Source organism: Rhamphochromis longiceps, linkage group LG4, assembly GCF_057381845.1.
Source record: "Rhamphochromis longiceps isolate RC_006_pf linkage group LG4, R_longiceps_female_GT1.1, whole genome shotgun sequence".
Classification (NCBI taxonomy): Eukaryota; Metazoa; Chordata; class Actinopteri; order Cichliformes; family Cichlidae; genus Rhamphochromis; species Rhamphochromis longiceps.
In genome coordinates, this window is record NC_140560.1 from 31,945,054 (window position 1) to 31,967,439 (window position 22,386).

At 41.0% G+C, this 22,386-nt stretch overlaps 1 protein-coding gene across 3 annotated transcripts in view; it reads right to left on the reverse strand.

Moving 5' to 3' along the window:
* The window catches only part of asic2 (acid-sensing (proton-gated) ion channel 2), a 421,555-nt gene that overhangs the window by 14,684 nt on the left and 384,485 nt on the right, over positions 1-22,386 (reverse strand). For all 3 annotated transcript variants that reach the window (XM_085404570.1, XM_085404572.1, XM_085404569.1), the window contains 2 exons: positions 19,387-19,537; positions 6,428-6,555 (listed from right to left, as the gene is read on the reverse strand). In XM_085404570.1, coding sequence (XP_085260696.1) covers positions 6,428-6,555; positions 19,387-19,537 — 279 coding nt within the window. The remainder of the gene's footprint in view (positions 1-6,427; positions 6,556-19,386; positions 19,538-22,386) is intronic.

Genomic DNA, 22,386 nt, shown 5'->3' on the forward strand with positions numbered 1-22,386 from the left:
ATGCATCATCAGTTTGAAAATATTCAAGATTTTTATGCTATTTTTTTTGAAAGACACTTTTCAAAACCTGCAGATACTCAACAACCATCCACAACGCGGTCTGATAGTGACAGCAGCTCTACAAAACACCTTCCTCGGCTGCTGAAATCTAGCCAAGTCGGAAAAGCAGAAGAGCCTCGCAACAAACCAGGCGGTGCAGAAAACAATTCAACAGATAGAGTCTGTCTGGGAAAAAAAACCCACATCACCCAGACATGGGAGCACAACAACTCCAAATGTTCTCCTCCTGCTCCTGCAGCTCTGAGGACTGGGACAACAGATGAGAAACGAGGGACACCGGGCTGAGCAGCGTGGAGGCCCATCTGCTCCACAACAGAGGCAGTGAGGTCCAGCCGTGCACTGTATCCATCACTCACCACCCTCTGCTCCTTAGTTCCCTTCATTGTCATCACAGCGCATCCCAAGAGAAGCAACGTGCTCTGCCAAAAGACCACTTTTTTTTTTTTTGGGATGAGACAAAATGCTACTGCCTGCCAGGTGAAATTTGGCCACAGTCTGCTTGTTAGCGGTGACAGAATTTAAAAACTCTGCCTTGCTATCAGGTAATGTTGTATCTCGGCTTCCAGACAGACCTAATTCTGTATTTCTTGGAGATACGATCATTTTACCAGCAATTAGAACAATAAATTCAAACACAATCCAAACAACAATCTACCATGTTGAATGTTTCATAGCCCAGAAGCCTCTAGCCATTTCTGGGCAGGTAAGAATGTCTCCTGCAATAATTAAACATGTCCTGCATGATGGCTGGAGGAAGCGTGAGCAATGACTACAAACACCCAGGCATTATTAATTTGTTAGAGATTTACAAAAGGTGCCCCTCATCCTTAACCTTTAAAACCACCTTCACACCTCAGCTAATCTTCACTTCTGGCCTAATTAGAGTCAGCTGAGGCTGATTCAAAATCTGATTATTTCTAGTAATCACATAATCTAAGGTGCTCAATATCACTTTTCACTGCGTTGAGACCTGCTGACCTGATTATGTTTCATCTAATAAGAGCTGAGGCCTGCGCCCCAGTCAAAGTGTTATTAATCAATGTTCCATTCCCCTTGTTATACCCCAGCAATGCAATTAGGCTTTACAACTTAGTCAGCAAAGAAAAAAAAAGTTTACAACAGGGTGGGCTACAATAAATTAGTGCCGGTTGAGTGAGCTGAAAAGCAAATTTGAGAGTTGTGGCTTAAGCCTGACCTCAACAAATCAGAAGCAAGTTCCAAAATTTGCACTTATCCATGTTATTTTTCTTAATTCTAATGCTACCACGGCAAACTGCAGCATAATGACTTTGAGCAATGGAATAATAGTATAATGAAATATTTTTTTTATCCTTGGGAAGAATGACTCTGACAATGAAGGGGACGCCATGCCCTTTTAGCTTCAGCTAAAAGCCCACAGTAGGGCGATTTCTGCATCCGGGGAGCTTAAACTCGAAATTGCCCTGCTCCATATGAGGGCTCATTCATCCCTCACCATAGGCTATGTATTTTGTGCCTCAACACACTTGATTAAAGCTGCTTTGATCTCCGCCTAATATTATTAACCAAAAATGAGTTCATTTATAGTCTTTGTCAGTCATTTTAACATGAAAACTGATTGGTATCCATTACAAAGATTCACTAATCACCAAGCTTCTTAACATACTCCACAAGGCCTCATTCCAAATCATTGTCCCAAATTACCCTACTCAATCATCATTATCCTGATTGTTTTGGGACATATTTTAAAATGCCCTCCAGGTTTACGGAGAAAAAGCTTGAAAAGACAGGTGGGAACTGCTCAAAGTGGTAGGTTTTTCCTCTCAGACTCCTGATACAAAGTGGAGTTCTGCATTAATTAGCTGGAGTGGTGTTTCCCACCGTGCAGGCTTGTGGAGAGGGACAGTGTTTTCGCAGCAGGCAGGCAGGAAGAGCAGGGGCTGTCTTCACCCTGCCAGTCACAGAACTGGGCTGACAGATGAGCTGAGACAGAAGCCCTGGAGGCTCATTGCCCAAGAGGCTGAACCATCCCTGCATAGATCTCCTCCTCTCCTTTCTGCCTCTCACTGAAGTCTCTCTTTGTTGCACCGCAATGAGCTGTGATTTAAAGAGGCAAGGTTTCAACTACATTTTGTTCACGATAAGTTCCTAACATTCACGCTGGAATACCTTACTGACTTATCTTTACTTTGGCCTCATTTTCCAATGTGCTGGGCATTGCTAACATAATTTTGCTGGATTGGAAAATATAACAACAAAACAGAAAACAGCACTACAAGTCCTGTCTCCGATATATTTAGACCATTGTTTTTTTTTTTACTTTTCTGCATTACCATCGTGGCATATTTCACACACCTTATTTAGTTGTTATCAGATCCATAAATATTGCTGGCAGGTGCCCTCCTCTGCCTTCAGTAAGGTTGAGTATACTGTCATTGTCCAGTCTACTCAGTGATAAGACAGCAAGACATATTGTATAGATATGACATCTAGAGGCTGTGTGCACATGCACATATAATGTATCTTTGTAAAATGTGCGTTAAATATGTTCTTTTCCAATCTTAAGTATTTTTGGTGCCTAAATGATATCAAGTTCAACAGATGAGCCCCGAGCTTGTACGGCACAGAGAAGTCAAGTGCTTTAAACATCCTCTTCTCTTCTAGCCACTCTTCGTGTTTCTGTGTGTGTGTGTCAGCATGTGTGGAATCACACTGCTGATAGTTATTTCCTTTCCCGTGATGTGATAACCACCTAGACGGGAGAGGAGGTAACATACTGACAGCATGCAAGGGATTGATAACAACCATCCAATTTCCTCATAAGATTTGAAACTGGAAACATCCCAGACAGTGATGATACAAACCAAAAAATACACAAAAAGTAGAACAACATGTTTACGACCAGCTTCTTCAATGATGAATGCCGACGCTTCACTGACTGATGAGCTGAACACGTTTTACGCTCGCTTCGACGCCGCAGCAATTAAAACAACAAACGGCTGCGCGCGCTCGGAGTGCACCAGTGGAGACAATGCATTCATCATCACAGAGCATGCCGTGAGGAACACTTTCAGGGGGGTGAACACCAGGAAGGCAGCAGGAGCAGATGCAATCCCTGGCCGTTTCCTGAGAGCCTGCGCTGACCAGCTAGCATTGGTGTTCACGGAGATCTTCAACCTCTCCCTGGCCCAAGCTGTGGTTCCCACGTGCTTCAAACAGTCCATTATTGTCCCTGTTCCAAAGAAACAACAGCCTGCTTGCCACAATGACTACCGTCCAGTAGCACTGACTTCAATTGTGATGAAGTGTTTTGAAAGACTGATGAGAGATCACATCACTTCTTCACTTCCTGCCACCATCGACTCACTTCAGTTTGCTTACCGGACTAATCGTTCCACAGACGATGCCATATCTCACCTGCTCCACACATCCCTGAGTCACCTGGACACTGGCAGAGGGAATTATGTTAGGATGCTGTTCGTGGACTACAGTTCAGCATTCAACACAATAATTCCCTCTAAGCTTTTCACCAAGTTGACGGATCTAGGACTCAGCTTATCACTGTGTCAGTGGATCCTCAACTTCCTCACAGACAGACCCCAATCAGTGAGGGTAGGAAAACAAGTCTCCCCCTCCATCTCACTCACCACTCACCACTGGCATGCCAGTGGAGAGAGTGGACAGTTTCTGATACCTGGGTGTCCACATCACTCAGGACCTGTCATGGTCCTGTCACATTAACACCCTGGTTAAGAAAGCCCGTCAGCGTCTCTTCTTCCTCAGAAGACTTAGAGACTTCCATCTGCCACTGAAGGTGCTCAAGAACTTTTACTCCTGCACCATCGAGAGCGTCCTGACGGGAAACATCTGCACCTGGTTTGGGAACAGCACCAAGCAGGACAGACGAGATCTGCAAAGAGTGGTGCGCTCGGCCAAACGCATCATTCAATCAGAGCTCCCTGACCTGCTGTCCATCTACACCAAGCGGTGCAAGACCAAAGCTAGGAAGATTATGATGGACCTCTCCCATCCCAACAATCGAGTCTTCTCACTGTTGAGGTCTGGGAAGCGCTTCCGCTCCCTTAAGGCCAAAACAGAGAGAATGAGGAGGAGCTTCTTCCCCCAGGCTACTCGGGCCCTGAACCAGGTGTAGGACTGGACTCTCCCACACACATCACATCACTATAAGACTGGACTCTCACACACATCACATCACCACACGCACTCTGGTTCTTCTTCATGCACACTTCCTATAATTTATAATCTCTTTCTGCTATTTGCACATTTTTACTGTAAATTTCTAAGTTAAATCTGTAAATTTTGTAATAACCTGTAAATTGTAAATACTGTAAAACCACTGTCATTTAATGGTCGGGCATTGCATTGCACAGCTACAGGCATTTCACCTCATGTCACACTGTGTATGGTTGTGTGTGTGACAAATAAAATTTGAATTTGAACCTACTGCGTCAAAAAGAGATATCAAAGGTTCCTGTCTATGAGGCACTATGTGATAAGTTGGGGGTGAGAACTGGCTGCTAATAGAGAAGCAGCAGATAAACTTGGAACAAAAAGTTAGGTTAAGTTTAGGTTATGTTTAGTCGATTATTTCTTTGTTGTAACAATGCTGCTTGGCAGTAAATCCAACACTGATTTCCAGAAATGTTCCTGAGCCCTTACAGGGATTTCCATGACAGAAGCATTTCTGTTTTTACTGTAGAGCTGCTTGAGGCCCCAAAGATAACAATACGGATTATTTAGCAGATCCCTCACACAGAGATTTCTCCGGATTCACAGAATATTGTGATGATTAGATAATGAGATGTTTCACAATTTTTCACAATTTTTCACTGAAGAACATTATTCTGAAACTATTCTCTGATTTATAAACAATGTTTTGTTGCAAACAGCTCTGTTCATCTTTACTTCTGAGAAATTCTGCCTTTCGAAGATGTTCTTTTTATATCAGCCTCTTACCAATTAACCTAATGGGTTAGAAAATGTTCCTCCAGCTGTTTCCTTTTCCACTTGCCTTTCCAGTCATTTGTTGTCCTGACTTTTTCGTGATGTGTTGTTGCCATCAAACTCAATATATTTAGCATAAAATAGTGCAATGTGTTAATTTAAATAATTGATATGTTTTCTCTTTTGTTTGTGAAGAGAACATGGGTTTGTGACATTCCTAAATCACTGCATTATAACTGTATTTAGATTTTGAATCAGTCTTCTTGAAATTAGGATTGTAGGTCTGAATTTTACCAGCTATTTAAGCACTAAGGGAACCAATTATGACTTTCAGCAGCTACTTTGAATAAAAGATTCAAATTTAAGTGTAACTTGATCTGGTTAACCATCATTTTGATTCAGTTTTGTGGATATTTAAAGCCAATTTCCTCTGGCTTCCTTTGTTGGCTTGATTTTCTGGTCCAGTGGGGTTTTTTTGTTCATTATATGGTTTATCTAGTATCCAATGGCCTTGATTGGCCAAAATAAAATCTGTTTTTGTGTGTGCTGTAAACCTTAAACTTTAAATGCACTAACTGACAGCAGCAGTTTTCAAAAGATATTTCATTTCTCATGCCAGATGCACAGGCCATTCTAAAAATGAGATGGCAATGAATTTATCTTGACAGAAATCTGCCTTCTCAAAAAAGGGCAATCTAGTCAACTCCTGCTATTGAGCCAGACAATATATTTCTAAAAGCCTCACTGTGAGAGAGGAAAGGAGAAGGAGGTAGGCAGAAAGAAAAAGAAATAAGACATAGAGCCACAAAAGGTAAATGTGAAAGACAGAACTAATAATCTCAGTAAACTGACAAGGCTCACAGGAGCTAAAGTAGAAATATATTCACTCTGGCAGTGTAGAAACACCTTTTGTGGAGTTTTATCAACTCAGGTCTCAAGAAAACAGAAAAAAGCCCAACTTTATGAAGAAGAGAATGGTGACGCTGAAAATGCTATTTACATCATATACAACTGCTGTGCCTGTGAGTCTTGCAGCCTTTAAAACTGGCCATGTGTGATGTGAGAAAGCTTCAGTGTGATTGAATAAGGCTGAGACTGAGTGAAGATCCTCTCTTCCAGAAAGGTCAAAGCCAGTAAATGGAGGGAAGTTCATCATTTGTCTGCCAACAATCATCAAGAGACCACAGAGGCCAATTGAAAGTTCAGACTACGGGGACCCACATGGGCTTCCACACAAATCCACTCACACGCCTGCAGAAAATCTCACAGTCCTGTTATGGCAGGTTTTTTATCACATACTTTTTTGTCCTATTTATCACTGTGAGATATGCTTTATATGTGAAAAAGGAGTGAAAAACTGCACAAAGACGAGAGAAGATTTTAACTAACCATTAACTGTAGTTAGAGAGTGAGAGACACCTACCCTCTGCTCCTGTGTTGCTACAAACGTCTGGAAGCCAGGCGCCACACCGAAGCCCAGTTCGTGAATGAATGGAGGCTCTGCCTGGCTGTGGATTTGTACCCGCACACCTGCCTCAAAGGCTGTATCTTCTGGAAGAAAAGAAACGGCGAGATCTGTTAGTTAATGTAATCTCTTAATAAACAGAAATTTGCTCTGAATGTCGCTGGCTTTCTGAGTGGTTCAGGTAAGTTGTTTGAAAGCTGTTTGAACTCAAAAGCAAAATTAATGTTGGAAACAATCGTTCAGTGACGCATTTCAGGGATTTTGAGTCAAAGCCATAGACGTAGGATTGCCTTTATTATAATAAACACGCTTGAGAGGTGCTATGTGATTTGTTGTGACATCATAGAGACAGTAAAACAGGTTCAGTGCTGACTCCGTAGCTGAAAGGACTATTATCCTTTTATTCAGAGCACTTGTATGCACTCACACACACACACTCACAGAAGCAAGCACCAAAAGGGCCATAATATTTATGGTCAAAGAGAGAGCGATTTTTGCAGAAATCGATAATGTTCTCTCTCCGTGTCTTCACATTCAGCCGCCTGCTCCTGGACATTCAATCACGGCATTCCCCTGCCAGCTGATCAGCCTGACACCTCGGGGTGCTCGGCAGCCAAGATACTGGAGTCGTTCGCAAATCGACATACTGCTCACACAGATGCACAACGGCATCAGCCCTCACTGATCCACTCATCAATCAAACATCTGCAGTGACTGATATGACGACGGCGTGGATGCAGTCACGTTTAGCAACAGATGAAGGGCTCAAACGTGCTTTTTTTCCTGCTCTGTGTTTGAGAGCATCAGTTGTGTGTAAAAGGGTATGAAAGAAACATTGGCTGTATGAGAGAGATAATCAGTCCACGTTTCTGAGAGAGTAAGTACAGGGAGGTGTGTGCATGTAAAACAAGATGAGAGATGCTGACACTGTATTCATGTGTGGGGGAGGAATTGTTGTTGTTCTTCATCCTGTGCACTGTTGAATCTTTCACGTCTTTTGAATAGATCATCTCTTTTGTGATGACAGCCTTATCTGTAGCTAACAAATTTAATGTCTCATCAAAATTTCCACTGGACTAGGGTGATTTACATGCAACTGCAGCACAACATCTGTGCATGTTGTAAATACCATATGGTCAAAAGTATGTGGGGACATGAGCACAGAGGACGCTGCTGAGATTTGCTTGCATTAGAATACAAAAACATTGACATGGTTTGCAGCTGGTCTCGCTTGCAGTTGCTGTTTCAAGGGTTCTGACCTGAACGATTAAAAGTATAGCGTCAATCAAAAAGTGTATATGGAGTTTTGGGGATTTTTTCCCCCCCTCTGATGCTTGATCCAAATTTGGCATATCATTGAACACGAATTCAGTTTGACGATGGTTTCATCTGCTCAAGGAGGGAAACTGCAGGGCTTAATTTTAATCTTCGGTTTGGCATGTTGACAGCTTGACAGCCTAGTGTGATCTAATAGGAAACACAAACATGTGTAATGTGAAAACTCGAAGCCTCCCCTGCACATATACTGAGATTGGACTATTCAGTGATGCGAGAAATCTCGTCTGTCTAGTTACATTTTTTTTTAATGAGCATCTCTATCATAGAGTCACAATTTTTCAGCTAGTTGATATTACTTTACATAATTTTAACTATTTTTTCACCCCACTGCTTAAGAACATGTCACAGAACAATAATTATTCAGTGTAGCATATTTGTCTTTATATGGTTATTTATAGTGGGACTTGTTAAAAGAGAAACACAATACCCAACTATGTCTTTTTTATACTATTACTGTTATAATGCTGTAACAAATGCCCCATTAGCACTGTAAGACTGCACATAATTAGCCACTGTTGTCCAAAGACGATTAAAAACCATTAAAGAGCCCTTCTGTTGTACTGGATGACATAATCCTTCATTAAAATGAGCACTTAACAGTGTAAACAAAGAATTTCATCCCTGAGCTACTGACACTAACTATGCTGGCTGTTTTATTTAATAAAGGAGTATGTCACCCTGTGAGACTGTGTGCTGTCTAATGTCTTTTAATCGTATATATATGACAAAACTGTATTTATATGAGTAGCAAATAAACAAAGGCTGTCAGCATAAACAATAACTGCAGCATATATTCTCTGCTGGTTTTTATTTTGCCAAGGGACATTTAACAAGTTTTTACATTGTATTTCTGCAAGCAGTAGCTCAATAATATATTTTTTTTTCCAGGTTCCCCTAATTTTGCATAAAATGGGTAAATTTTTATATTCATGAAATATTTCAAAATTAAATATTTCAAAATATTTCAATTGCTTGTTTTACCTCATTTTTCTTTTTGTGGGCTACAGAAATGAGGAAAATAAAGTTTCCATAGGGTTCTATACAGTGCCGTGAAAAACTAAATATAATGTTACTCCTCCCACAGCAATTAAGGGGATAAGTGACAGTCAGGTGCTGCTAATGAAATGTACTTGATTAACTGATCAACAGCAAGTGTGAGCACCTCTACAAAAAGTGATCAACTCAGTGTTTTTTCTTTTGTGCCTGGAAAGACAAAATTGGCCAGCAGGCTAGGTTGTCCACGAAATCAATACGTCGCTGTGAGTGCCGTAGGGTTTCCATCTTGTTCAACGATGGACTCGCACATTAGACACCGTTGTTTAAGATCATTCAATTTGCTTGATCCGAGTCTTCTTGGGCGTGTCATGCTTGATTCTCCAGTGGGCGGGCCGCTGCTGCAGCAGAAGGCAATATGGCAGGCGATAGTTGCTTGCATGCGGCAGATGTGGCCAAACCATTGTAGTCGTCACTTCTGGACCAGCTCTTCCATCGAGGGCTTTTGGTGACATTGACTACATATTGCACTGTCGCTGAGACAGTCATTAAGGGACACTTGGAGAATCTGACACCAACAACGCGTTTGGAAGACCTCGAGCTTGTTGAGGTCATGCTTGAGGATGACCCAGGTCTCGGATCTATGGAGAAGAATGAGCAATACCAGTGTGCGTGACAGGCGGATTTTGGTGATGAGGCCTCTTCTTCCAGAGGCGCCATCGGAGGGAGGCGAATGCTGCTGCTGCTTGACCAATTCTTGAGGGTAACTCAGTGTTACCTCAATGCAACACACAGCTGAATGTACCTCAAAGAACTTAGGCGACATTGTAAATAAATTGGGCCAAAATTCCTACAAAATAATGTGAGACACATAAAGTCATAGTGAAAGTCATTATTTCTGTCCTCTTTACAGGATGCATAGCTCACATCATGTTTCCTAAGATTCATTAAAAAGTTTTTATTTTCGTCCAGTGTTTGGAAATATGTTCAGTTATACGTTCGAAGACTGAGTAGGGCTCCTTTGTTAAAAATCATTCCATGCAGTGGAATGGAGGAGATCAGCTTACTCATCTCCCTCTTAACAGTAGTTCAGGTCAGGTGAGTTGGCTGGCCAATAAAGCACAGTTATAATGTGGTCAGTATAGTAGTGGTAGTTTTGGTACTTGGGGCAGGGGATAAGTCTTGCTGGAAAATCTGCACCTCTCAAAAGCTTGTCAGCAGATGGAAGCATGAAGAGCCACAGTTAGAGGGCCAAGTTGATTTTGGACTGGATAAAATCTAGTGGACCAACCACTGCCAACATCAGGAAATGGCATGGCACCAAAAAGCATCACAAACTGTGGAAACTTCACACTGGACTTCAATTACCCCTGATTCAGGGCCTCTCCACTCTTCCTCCAGACTCTAGGATATTGATTGAGAGACGAGCTCTACAGACGAGCTCTACAGAGGGTTGTGCGGTCAGCTGAGCGCACCATCCGCTCCGAGCTCCCTGACCTGCACTCAATCTACAGCAGGCGGTGCTGGACCAAGGCCAGGAAGATCGTGAAGGACCTCAGCCATCCCAACAACAGACTGTTCTCTCTGTTGAGGTCAGGAAAGCGATTCCGCTCCCTGAAGACCAACACAGAGAGACTGAGGAGGAGCTTCTTCCCGCAGGCGATACGGTCTCTCAATCACACCACCACACAGTACTGACCCACACATACAGTTCTTACACACACACTGGACTTTCTGGACTTTCTGGACATTGTTTTTGCACACATTGTTTTTTTGCACAACACTGGTCACTATATTCTTCATTTCCGGTTAATACTTGTACAGCTGCTGTTATTGTGTATATATTTATTTATATTTAGATTTCTTCATACATTCTTATATAGTTCTATATTGTGTATTGTGTATTTGTTGTACAGTTATTTTATTTTCAACTTTAATTTATATATTTTATCTTATTCTTTCCCAGTTAAATTTACCCTTCATTCTAATTTGTGTTGTACAGTTATTTCATTTTTAACCTTAATTTTTTATATTTTATTCCTTCCTAGTTAAATTTACACTTTTTAATTTTTCATATTTATTTCCTATCTTATTCATAGCCTTTTCCTTTTTTTTCCTTTAGGTCACGAGCAGTTGTCCAAGCATTTCACTACATATCGTACTGTGTATGACTGTGTACGTGACAAATAAAATTTGAATTTGAATTTGAATTTGATTGCTAAATGAAGTTTACTTTCATCTGAAAAGAGGACAGTGGACCACTGAGCAACAGTCCAGCTCTTTTTCTTCTTAGTTTTGATGTCATCTCTGGTTCAGGAGTCCCTTGATATTAAGAATGCGACAGATGTAGCCCCTTTCCTGAAGACGCTGGTATGTGATGGCTCTTGATTCACTGACACCAGCTGCAGTCCACAGCATGTTAAGCTCTCCCAAGTTCTTGAACTGACTTTTAAATATTTTCATTTTTCTCTTCCAGTCAAGTTTTCATTCTCTGTGAACAGCCACCCTTTTCAGCAATGACCTTCTGTGGCTCATCCTCTTGATGGAGGGTGTTGTCCTCTCGAAAACTGTCAAGTCAGCCTCAATCTTCCTCAAGAATGAGGCTGTCTCTCCATATCAGAGTTATAAAACAGTCTACTTGATGATGATTTTTCTGCTTTTCTGAAGAGCAGAAACTGCAGCATGTCACCCTATTTTACCCAAATCTGCAAATTTCCAGGCAGACAAGACCCGATCATTCACTGAGATCAGTAGCAGACTTTCGCATTTGACAGCTAATAAATATGAGAAAACGACCTGGCTCTCTGTGAATGATGGTCATGTTCGGGTTGATCTTTTTACACGGGAGTGTGTCTGCTCCTCTCTTAGTAGCCCATCGCAGCAGCTGCACCATCAGGCGAAGCTAACAAACTGTGTGCATAATTTCTTCCGAGATTCCCTTCAAATCAAAAGTCTCTACAGGATGTCACAGACAGCAGTTCTAGTACTCACCAGGTAGCTCGCCTTTCCAGAGTATTCACATATCAACTATCAATTTTATTTTATTCCAACAGGGGATTAAAATGTTATTTTAGCAGAAGCAGACACATATATATCTCAGAATCAAGCCATGGCAGTATTTTTATTAGCAATTAACCACGATTTTTCAGTTGACGTGTTGGTCTATAAAATGTGGAAAGAGCTAATCATCATACTTGTGCTGATTTGTGTTTTCCTGACAAAAAAAAAAGACACTAACTTCCCACATAGCCTACAAAAAGCAGCATATTCACGCAAATGACAAGCTGGAAAAAGCTTGACTTTACATTAGCTTTTATTCACACCCAGTTGTCTTGCATTACATAGCTAATAGAAACAAATCCAGCAGTGAAGAGCAACTGCATGAAGGTAATAAATGATGATAAAGAACACCAAATAAGCTAACTGTCCTGCAAATGAATGTTGCTTAGTTGTAAGACACTAGAATCAGACTGTTCGAGACCTTTATCTCTCATAACAAGACATCAATTTACACAGAATAAGATGCAGCACATGAAACAATGATCTCTTGCTGTGATTGAAAATGTGTTATTAGTAGTACATATGTGCGCGCATGTGTGAGCATAAGAGATCAGAGCAAATGGGAATGGCTGTGCTTGTTTGTGCTCCCATCAGTTCATCTTCCCTTATCAAAAGATGATCAAGGGGATCGTGAATAATGATGTTTGCTACATATGACCATAGCTTTAGCAGAATCACAGATCTGCAGTTACCATCTATTTCATCACTGCAGTCACACTCATTTGACTTATATTGCCCTCTGTGCAGTCAGAGGGCTGGACTAACTTAGGATGCTATCAAAAGCTACAGTCATAACCTGAATCCTGCTTGCTTTGTTTGACTGTTTAAATGCAGGTGGTGTTCTGATTTCACCTCCATTCCCCTTCAGGTTTCAGCTCACTATGGGCAAACAGAGAAGTAAGCAAAAGAAGACGATCGACTGATCTGTGCATGCAAGACTGTGGGTGCATGAATAGTGTGTAAAAGATATGATGAAAAAGTTCTACCACGGCCTATCACCTTCCTCTCTCTATTTCACCTTTCTACAGGATTTGTCACATTAAGGACTGGGCATGTCAGGCTTTATAAAAGGTCTGTATTATGGGTGTAATGTAGGAGAGCAAAAATGACTTGGCAGCTGGCAAGCGGAAGAAAAATTTCAAAAGAAAGTGAATATAAGAAGCCTTCACTCATAAACTCTGTATAATCATGTGAATGTCTTGGGGCGACCGTGGCTCAGGGGACTGGGAAGCTCATCTGTAACCAGAAGGTTGCCGGTTCCATCCCCCTGCTCTCTCTGTCCTGGTCGTTGTGTCCTTGGGCAAGACACTTTACCCTACTGCCTACTGGTGTTGACCAGAGGGGCCGATGGCGCGATATGGCAGCCTCGCTTCTGTCAGTCTGCCTCAGGGCAGTTGTGGCTGCAACTGTAGCTGCCTCCACCAGTGTGTGAATGTGAGAGTGAATGAATAGTGGAATTGTACAGCGCTTTGGGTGCCTAGAAAAGCGCTATATAAATGCAATCCATTATTATTATTATTATTATTATTATTATTAATGCTCATGTATTACACTTAGCGACTGACTACAGTTTATATTTGATGTGCTTGTTTCTTTTTATTATCATCTTGACTTTTTGCATTCCTCTTGGTCCAATAAAAAATGTATGATCGTCAGATGAAAACAAATAAGCTCTATTTCTTCCTCTCTTTCCTTCTAATCAAGCATCAGTTCAACATTTAAATGTGTCCTTTTATTTCAGTAAATACATACTTACTGAGACAGATGGTAATCCGAACATGATAAAGTAGTGTGCAAACAGTGCGGATGTTAACCTAGTCGTGCACATGCTTGTGTTGGGGCTCATTTACTTATTACTATATTGAGCTGTTTCTAGAATTACAATCAGATTCTTACAATGTGTGAACCTGACACTTTTATCTTTACCAAAGTGCATAATTTAGCAATTTAGAATCATTCTGAATTGCTGATAGGCCTGCTTGCAATCAGAAATACTGCCAAGACCCCATTTCTCTTTATAGGGAAACAAAATTACCTCAAGGTGCAACATGGAGAAAGCCACCAGAGACTATGGCTCAGTGGAAAAAGAAGGAAAAAATCACCTTAAAGCTGACCTGTAAAAAAATAAATTAAAAAAAGAAGCTACTTTCGGTTACTCTCTTGTCACAAGGGGTGGTCACAGTGGGTAGCTCCGCATGTTTGATTTGCCTTTCCTGACACAACCCAGAAGAGAATTTGTATCTCTAAATGGAAATGAACCAGCAACCTTTTGCTTGCCAAACAAATGTGTAAACCACTACAATAAGGTTTTATCTTTAAAATAAATAAATAAGGAAGCTAGTGGAGCACAAATGTCGGATGGACATTGAGGGCTATCATGAGGGGCTATGCGCTGCTGCTCTCTGGCAGGTAGCTCCATGCCCTCCTGGGTTTTATATGCACCTTAAAACACACATACATCAAGGAGTTGATGTATGTGTGTGGGAGGAGGAGTTGGCCGTCCGATTGGGGTCTGGAATGTGGAGCCTCCCTGCTGCTGCGGAGTCGGGGCGGTCTGCTTCTCTCCACCCCAGGGAAAAGGGTAACACTACCTGGGTCTGGATGCAGTTTCCCCCTCCAGGGGCAAGGGTACCTAGACCTGGGGTATAGAGTACGCTTGGGGAGTGTGATCGTGTGTACAGTGTCTATTTATGTCTGTCTCCACGTTGGGTGAGTGCTGAGTAATTGCATATGAGAGCATGAAGGTGGGAATGGATGTACTGTGTCTATATGTCAGGTCGGGTATCAGACGCCACCTCTCTAGGGACATCTCAGGCCCTCCAAGGTATGGAGGCCTATCCCAAATCATACAGAGCTAAAATGCTGGCTTTGCAAAATCTTGACATGAAGAGTAATAATAGTTTCCAAGCAGACTGAATGAAACAGCAAAAAGCAGCAAATGAGCAAAGCATTCAGATGTGCCACCTATGCTACTGTAGCTAAGATGTGAAGAAAGATTTTTTTGACCCACAATCCTGTAAAAATACCCAACTAAACATAATATTTGGATGGCAGATTAATTAAAAATTAAACTGATCCCTTGTGTTTTTTCCCCTCATCAATTTAAGAAACAATACAGTTCAATCAAAGATGCAGTCTAAATATCCAAGAAAAAAAACCCCACACACAAAAGATTGCACATGAGAACATCACACTGACATCACAAAAGGAAAAGATACAAAAAGTAAAGATAAAAGGATCAAGGACTTTCCAATTCCACTTGCACTTGGCTTAACCTGCTGCTGAAATAAAAAAAACCTGCTCCCTTTCTCAGTGTTTTCACCATCGCTTTCATTTCCTAACGGCAGACAGAAAATGTACAGACAAGGCACGATTTTAACGGCGGACTCTGAGGCTTGTTTGGGTTGCACTTTCCTGTTTGCCACATATGATGGAAGCTAAAATCTGATAAGATGAATGGCAAACAGAGGGAAAATAGACAACAGAAGAAGACAGAAACTCCTGACTCTGTGATTCTTTGCAAATCTCTTACAATCTGCATCCCTTCAACCAGAGCACAATACAACTGGCTGTTTAGAACAGCCTATTTTTTTTACACAAGGGCTGACTTTATCTTAAAAGCAATCCTCTGTGATGATGATGAAAACACAAATATATCTGATATAAGAAAGGACTGGACTTCAGTGTCATCACAGTTTGCGGCTTTGCCTGTAATGTGTCTGAGGAGCTTTTCATTATTCTACAAACACTGTTGTGCTATTGAATGGACAGGGTGCTGAGTGCATAAAGACTGCTTGCTGACTTTAAATGGAAAAACGGATGAACTCTAGGTATTATGAAATTTTCAGAGGTTTAATGTAGTACTAGAGTGCTCTTAAAACAGCCAAAGCAAAAATATTTACTTAATAATCCAGTTCCTTCCCTCCTTACATTGACAAATTTGCTCACTGATGTACAGGGTACTGAAATGTATTTAACACCTTGTACACAAGCATTTGTTGCAATGACAGCTTCAAGACAGGTCCTATATGTTAAAACTAATGGCATGCATTGTCCAGGTCTGATTTTAGCCCATTCTTCCATACAAGCAGTCTTTAAATCCCGAAGGTTCTGTGGGCTCCTTCTATGAACTGTGAGCTTCAGTTCTTTCCAAAGACTTTCAATTAGATTCAGTTCAGGCCAATCTTGCAGACTTATTTTCTTGCTCTGAAACCAATTCACAGTTTCCTTGGCTGTGTGTTTGGGATCATTGTCTTGCTGAATCACCCACCCTGATTTAATCTTCATCATCCTGGTAGATGGTAGAAGATTCCTTCAAATATATAAAGTGTGCCAGGGCCATGTGATAAACATCCCCACACCATAATGTTTTCACCTCTAACCTTCACTGTTGGTATGGTGTTTTTGGGGGGGAAATATGGTGCCTTTTTACCTCCAAACATGGACTTGTATTATGGCATCCAACGAGCTCGTGTTTGGTCTGGTCCTGGGACCAGACTATATTTCCCAGTATTTCACAGGTCTTTCTAATTGTTGTTCAGCAAACATGCTTCAACATCCCTTTTCTTCAAATGCACTCAGCCATTGCGACTCAGTGCATTTAGTCATCTGATCTTTTCACTCCTCTGCCTGAAATCTTGCGATTGGCCCACCGTTAACGGCTGGTTCATGGCGAAATGATCTTCTTTCCACTTCCTGATTATGGCTCCAGCAGTGCTCATTGGAACCTTCAATAGAAATGCTTGCTGTAACCAATGCCATCAGCGTGTTTTGCAGCAATAAGGTTGCAAAAGTCTTGAGTGAGCTTGGTTTTATCCATCCTGATGTGTTTCTTGTGTGACACCTTGGTAATGAGACACCTTTTTATATGCCATCAGGTGGGACTAAACCAGCTGGTATTAATTTGCACTAAGTGTAAGCATTGATAGATTTCACACCAGCTAAAATCTATCAGTGATAGATTTTAGCTGGTGTCATGAGCTTCCATGCCTTCCTGCACCTCCCTTCTTCATATGTTCAATACTTTTTCCCTGTGTTACAAAACTGAATTTATCCACATTTATGGTTTGATATTTTCTTTCCATGTGTGGACTGGATGGGTTGTTACCAACATCTGGTGAGAATTTCATGTCAACTGCATATTAAGAAATATATTTACTTTGAAAACCAGTGATCCATACTTACTTTACCTGCTGAATATAAGAGGAAAGAACAAAAAATGCTTGCTCATGAACCACAATGGTGTCCTAATTACTCTAATTAATTTCCTGGTGAGAATTTAACTATTTAAAATCTGGCTGAGGACTCATTTTGCAGGCAGCAGTATGGATAGGAAAAACAGACAGATCCTGTCCATTTATGATTTCCTTCACTGAGCAGTTTGGTCAGTAACATGGCGAGAAGAAAGCTGCGTTTCCAGGCAACAGGCCATCTGTTTTCTCCCACCTCTCAAAGTTATATCTGTCTTGTTCATTTTTCACAGAATGAAACACATTTCTTGTGATGTTTGTCCGTCATGATAAAGTGAGGACTATCATGGTTGCCCTGCAGCATCCTGGATACTGTAGTGTGCTAATAGAACCCCAGAGACCCAACTGCTGCACTTCTGGATGATGGACAGTAGAGGAAGCCATGGGAGGAAAGAAGGTGGGTTGTCTGGATGGAGAAAAAGATAACTGGTGGGAGGAGATGTGGAATTAGGGCCTGTGCAGCATGTTGCCATCATGTCTGGACAGCACAGAGACCTGGCTCAGTTGAGGAAGCAGCATGCTCCATGCTGAGGCTGACTCAGTGCATCCAGGCTAATTAAACCACAAGGGGATAAACAAGGGCACTGAAAACTGGAGCCTGCTGGGAGAAGGAGTTCCACATGCTGTCAGGGTGGTGGCAGAAGTACAGCATGTTCAAACTGAATTAAAACCTAAAGGAGGTTTGGGTGGAATCCTACAAAACCCAGTGTAAATAGAACGAGATAAGGAGTAAGAGGACGTGGAGTTTCTGATGATAGTTTTTTAATATCCAAAACTAATGCCCATCTGCAGAGCTGTGCATTGCTTGGCTAGCTGCTGTGAACTCCCCTGTCTACCCTTCCACTTGTTTTAGCCGTGAGCTGGTCATTCAATGTGCTACAATATGGCACTGCTTACAAAACAAGCCTCCCTTAAACAGTCACCCTGCATCAAAAATAAGATATTTACATGTATCTCACTAAATAGGATAATTTAAAGCTCCACTATTTTAGTGTTTGAGTTGAAAAGAGTTTGAATATGTATTATGATCTGTAAGACGTCTACATTCTGAAAGGAAAAATATGCCCACAGTTGGGCATAAATGAAGATGCATCAAATGAAAATATCCTGAGAAATTTGCTTAGAGCCTTTCTCAAAGAGAATACAACAGCAGTCGTGCAACAAGAAGTGCTTGATGTGGGCTAGAAAAGCTATATAAATAAGTCTTCTATTCAATTAAATCCTTGGGTATTGAGCTCAATACAGTGCAATACTTTTTACTTTTTAAAAAGACAGGAATGGTAATAACATTTTTCATCTGATTTACAAGTATAAACAAGAAGAGATTTATAGTTGTTTGGATTAAAAAAAAAACTGATGACTGTCATCTCATGCATTTTAAAATTTCACATTCAGTTTTCTAAAACTTTGATTTGGAATTTTTCGGTATGAATCTGTCCCTAAAGAGATTTCATCAGGAGAAACAAAACAAAAAAAACACAAATTGCTTTTTTATTTATTATGTCTAAAGTAAATAAAGTGAATAAAAAAAAATACCATCAGCCCAAAGGATCAGTTTGGGCTACAACTAGGGAAATAGCTTTTTAAACATTGCAATGATTTTTACCATCTGAGATTCACTTTGCAAGAGATCAGTTAAAATATCCCCATAACACAGACAGACAAATAAATAAACGATGGAAAGAAAGAAATAACTTTGAGAGTTGACTGAAACAAGTGGACTCTCAAGAAATCCACTTGTTTGAGTGGAATAGAATAATGTTTTGTAAGCAGTGTAAAATGCATTTTATGAAATATTGCATGCTAACGCTGAAGCTTAGAACAACACAGTTTTTGAGGTATTGAAAAAAAGAACACGAAAACAAGCTTTTACCAAAACCAGGAATGACTGACTCATAGGTGGATGAATCTAAAGTGCAAGTGTTGCACGAGTTCATACAGCATCCTGGATGCAATCACATCAAGGAAAGAGGTACAAATCAGTCAAAGTAACTAAATATTGCTGTTGCATGGATCATATTGTTGTTGGTTTAAAATGGAGCACTGTAACAAAAAATAATTTCCCCCAGGGATCAATAAAGTATTCTGATTCTGATTCTGATATAATCAAGCAAAAAGCTACAAGTGAAGAAAAAAAGCAGAGAACAAAATGAATCCTTCATTTGAAATCGCCCCGTTTAACTATAGTGGTCTTGTTTTTAACCTGGTACTGAAAGGGAAATCAATCAGTAATGAACTTATTTTTGAACATCATGGTGAGCATGTTTCCAGGCCTACCTGTGTCACCCCATACAGGCAGGTATTCATCTTGCTGGATGTCGAGCATGATCTCCAGGCCATTTCCAGTCCCTCCCTTCATGGTGGTGCGCAGCGTCTTCCCCTCCTCTGCTGCGTTGAACATATAGCACTTCCCATATCTGGTGAACACCTAAGCGAAGACAGAGAGAAGTGATGACTTACGATTTATTGATGATGATACAGAGACCTCAGACTATAAAAATATCACTGAAGTAGAGACATTTGGCGGCAAACCGAAGGGTCTAATTTAAAAGTGGATTTATTTCACACCAAAGGCATCAATTTAGCAATTAAATATATATCTATAGAATGATAACGAGCTGCGATTCGATTTTTCATGAGCCTAATGTTTCCCTCTGAGTTGTCAATTATTATGTATTTCAATATGAATCTATAAAGGTTTCAGCTTGGTTCTCCCTCTTATGATATGCACAGTTATGACACTGTCACTACACATCTGTGCACATTATCTCCCTATTTGGAGCAAGTCGGTCTACTGTGACATGTTGTCATTTTGCACGTGCACGTAAACATGTTCCACGGCTGCTTTTATGAACATGAACCAGTGTAAGTGTAAATCACCTTTGCTTACACAAGGTGGAATACAACAGGTGCTACATTCACTGCGCTAGGGAATAAGCAGTGGAATTAATAATACATTTCTGCTTTTGTGCTTTCCTTTGGATTTTCAGATGGATATGGTTTGACAGCATCTATATTGCTTTTGGTAAAATACTATTATTGTTTGCAGTTTGGTGCGTCTAAATGATAAAATATTGTGCTGCTGAACTTCTATCAGTTCCTGTTTTTATTCAAACACTATGTTTAAAATCAAAAAATTGCTCGGTATCAAACATTATAATAATAATAATAATAATAATAATAAATTTTACTTATGAGGGCCTTTCAAGTCACCCAAGGACACTTTACAGTAGGATAAAACACTTTTGGGGGCAGAGAGCTCCACAGCCTGGGAGCAGAGCAGCTGAAAGCTCTGCTTCCCATGGTGGTGAGGCGGAAGGAAGGTACAGCAAGCTGGATAGAAGAAGAAGATCAAAGTGAACGGGCAGAACAGGTAGTGGTTAACAGGTCAGAAAGGTAAGGAGGAGCGAGGTTATGAAGGGCCTTGAAGGTGAGCAGAAGAAGTTTGAATATTATCCGGAATTTCACAGGGAGCCAGTGAAGTTCCTGAAGAACAGGGGTGATGTGCTGGTAGGAGGGGGTTCTGGTGATAATGCGAGCAGCAGAGTTCTGAACCAGTTGAAGCTTATGGAGGGATTTTTGGGGGAGACCATGCAGAAGAGAATTGCAGTAGTCAATACGGGAGGTAACAAGACTGTGGACAAGAATGGACGTAGACTGGGTGGAAAGAGAAGGAAGCAATCTGTTAATGTTGCGTAGATGGATGTAGGCAGAACGGGTGAGATTATTGATGTGAGATTTATAGGAAAGTGAACTGTCTAGGATGACACCAAGGCTCTTAACCTGAGGAGAAGGGAAAACTGTGGAGTTATCGATGGTGAGTGAGAAATGGTTCGCCTTCAAAAGGTTGGATTTGGTGCCAATAAGGAGGATCTCAGTTTTATCCTCATTGAGCTTTAGAAAATTAGAGCTAAACCAGGATTTTAACTCACTTAGACATTCTGAAAGGGAGGAAGGTGGGAGGGAGGAATCAGGTTTGCAAGAGAGATATAACTGGGTGTCATCAGCAAAACAGTGAAACTGAAGATCAAATTTGCGGAAAATGGTACCTAGAGGGAGGATGTATATCATGAAGAGAAGAGGGCCTAAAACTGAGCCTTGAGGTACACCAGAGGAGACGGGGAATAGACGAGAGTGGGATGATCTTAGTTGAATAAACTGGGAACGGTCGAGGAGATATGATTGGAACGAGGCGAGGGGTGTGTCAGAGATACCGAGAGAGGAAAGTCTGCTTAGAAGTACAGAGTGAGAAATGGTGTCAAAGGCTGAACTCAGATCTAAAAGGACGAGAATGGTGAGAAGACCAGAGTCAGCTCCGATTAGAAGATCGTTAGTGACTTTAAGTAAAGCAGTTTCTGGACTGTGACATGAGCGAAAACCAGATTGAAATCTCTCGTAGATACTGTTATTATTAACCAGGTGTAAATGAAGTTGAGGTGCAACCACTTTTTCGAGTATCTTAGAAATGAAGGTTAAATTGGAAATCGGACAGAGGTTGTTAAAGTTGTTAGGATCTAAAGAAGGTTTTTTTCAGTATAGGAGTGACTAGAGCAGTCTTGAATAAGGAGGGAACGATACCGGTGGTGAGAGAAGAGTGAATGATAGCAGAGATGAGTGGGAGTAAAGAAGAGAGGCAGGATTTCACAAGCCCCGTGGGCATGGGGTCAAGATGACATGTGGCAGGCTTTGATTTACATATGAACTCGGAAATATCAGAAATATCAGATAAATCAGATGAAAAGTGGAAAACGGCTCAAAAAGGAGAAAAGGTTCTGGAGAGGGCGTAGACACAACATTTGATCTGAGTTGCTGGTGGATGTTTATTGATTTTCGTAGTCCAGAACAGCATCAAGGAGTTGCAGGATTCAGAGGAATAGATGTGTGGTGGTAAAGCGTTGGGGGGTTGAATTAGCTTGTTGAGAACTGAAAACAGAGTCCTTGTACCCTCATAAGAACTGATAATACCAGAGTAGAAGCTTTGTTTGGCCTTGCTGATGGAGTCTTTATACTGAAGTACGTGGTATTTATAGATTTCTGAATCAACAGTTAAACCAGATTTTTTTATATTTACGCTCTAGCTGCCGAGCTTTATACAGGCAAAATGTTGATTGAACAAATTTCCCACGTGTGGGACTAATAAAGGTTATCTTATCTTATGATTGCTGAGGTGAGGGTCAGAGGAAGTACACCAAAAGCACAAAAATGGCAACAATATTAGATGACAAATTCATACACAAACACGCTATTATGAGTGATGGAGCTGGAAGTGACCGCTCA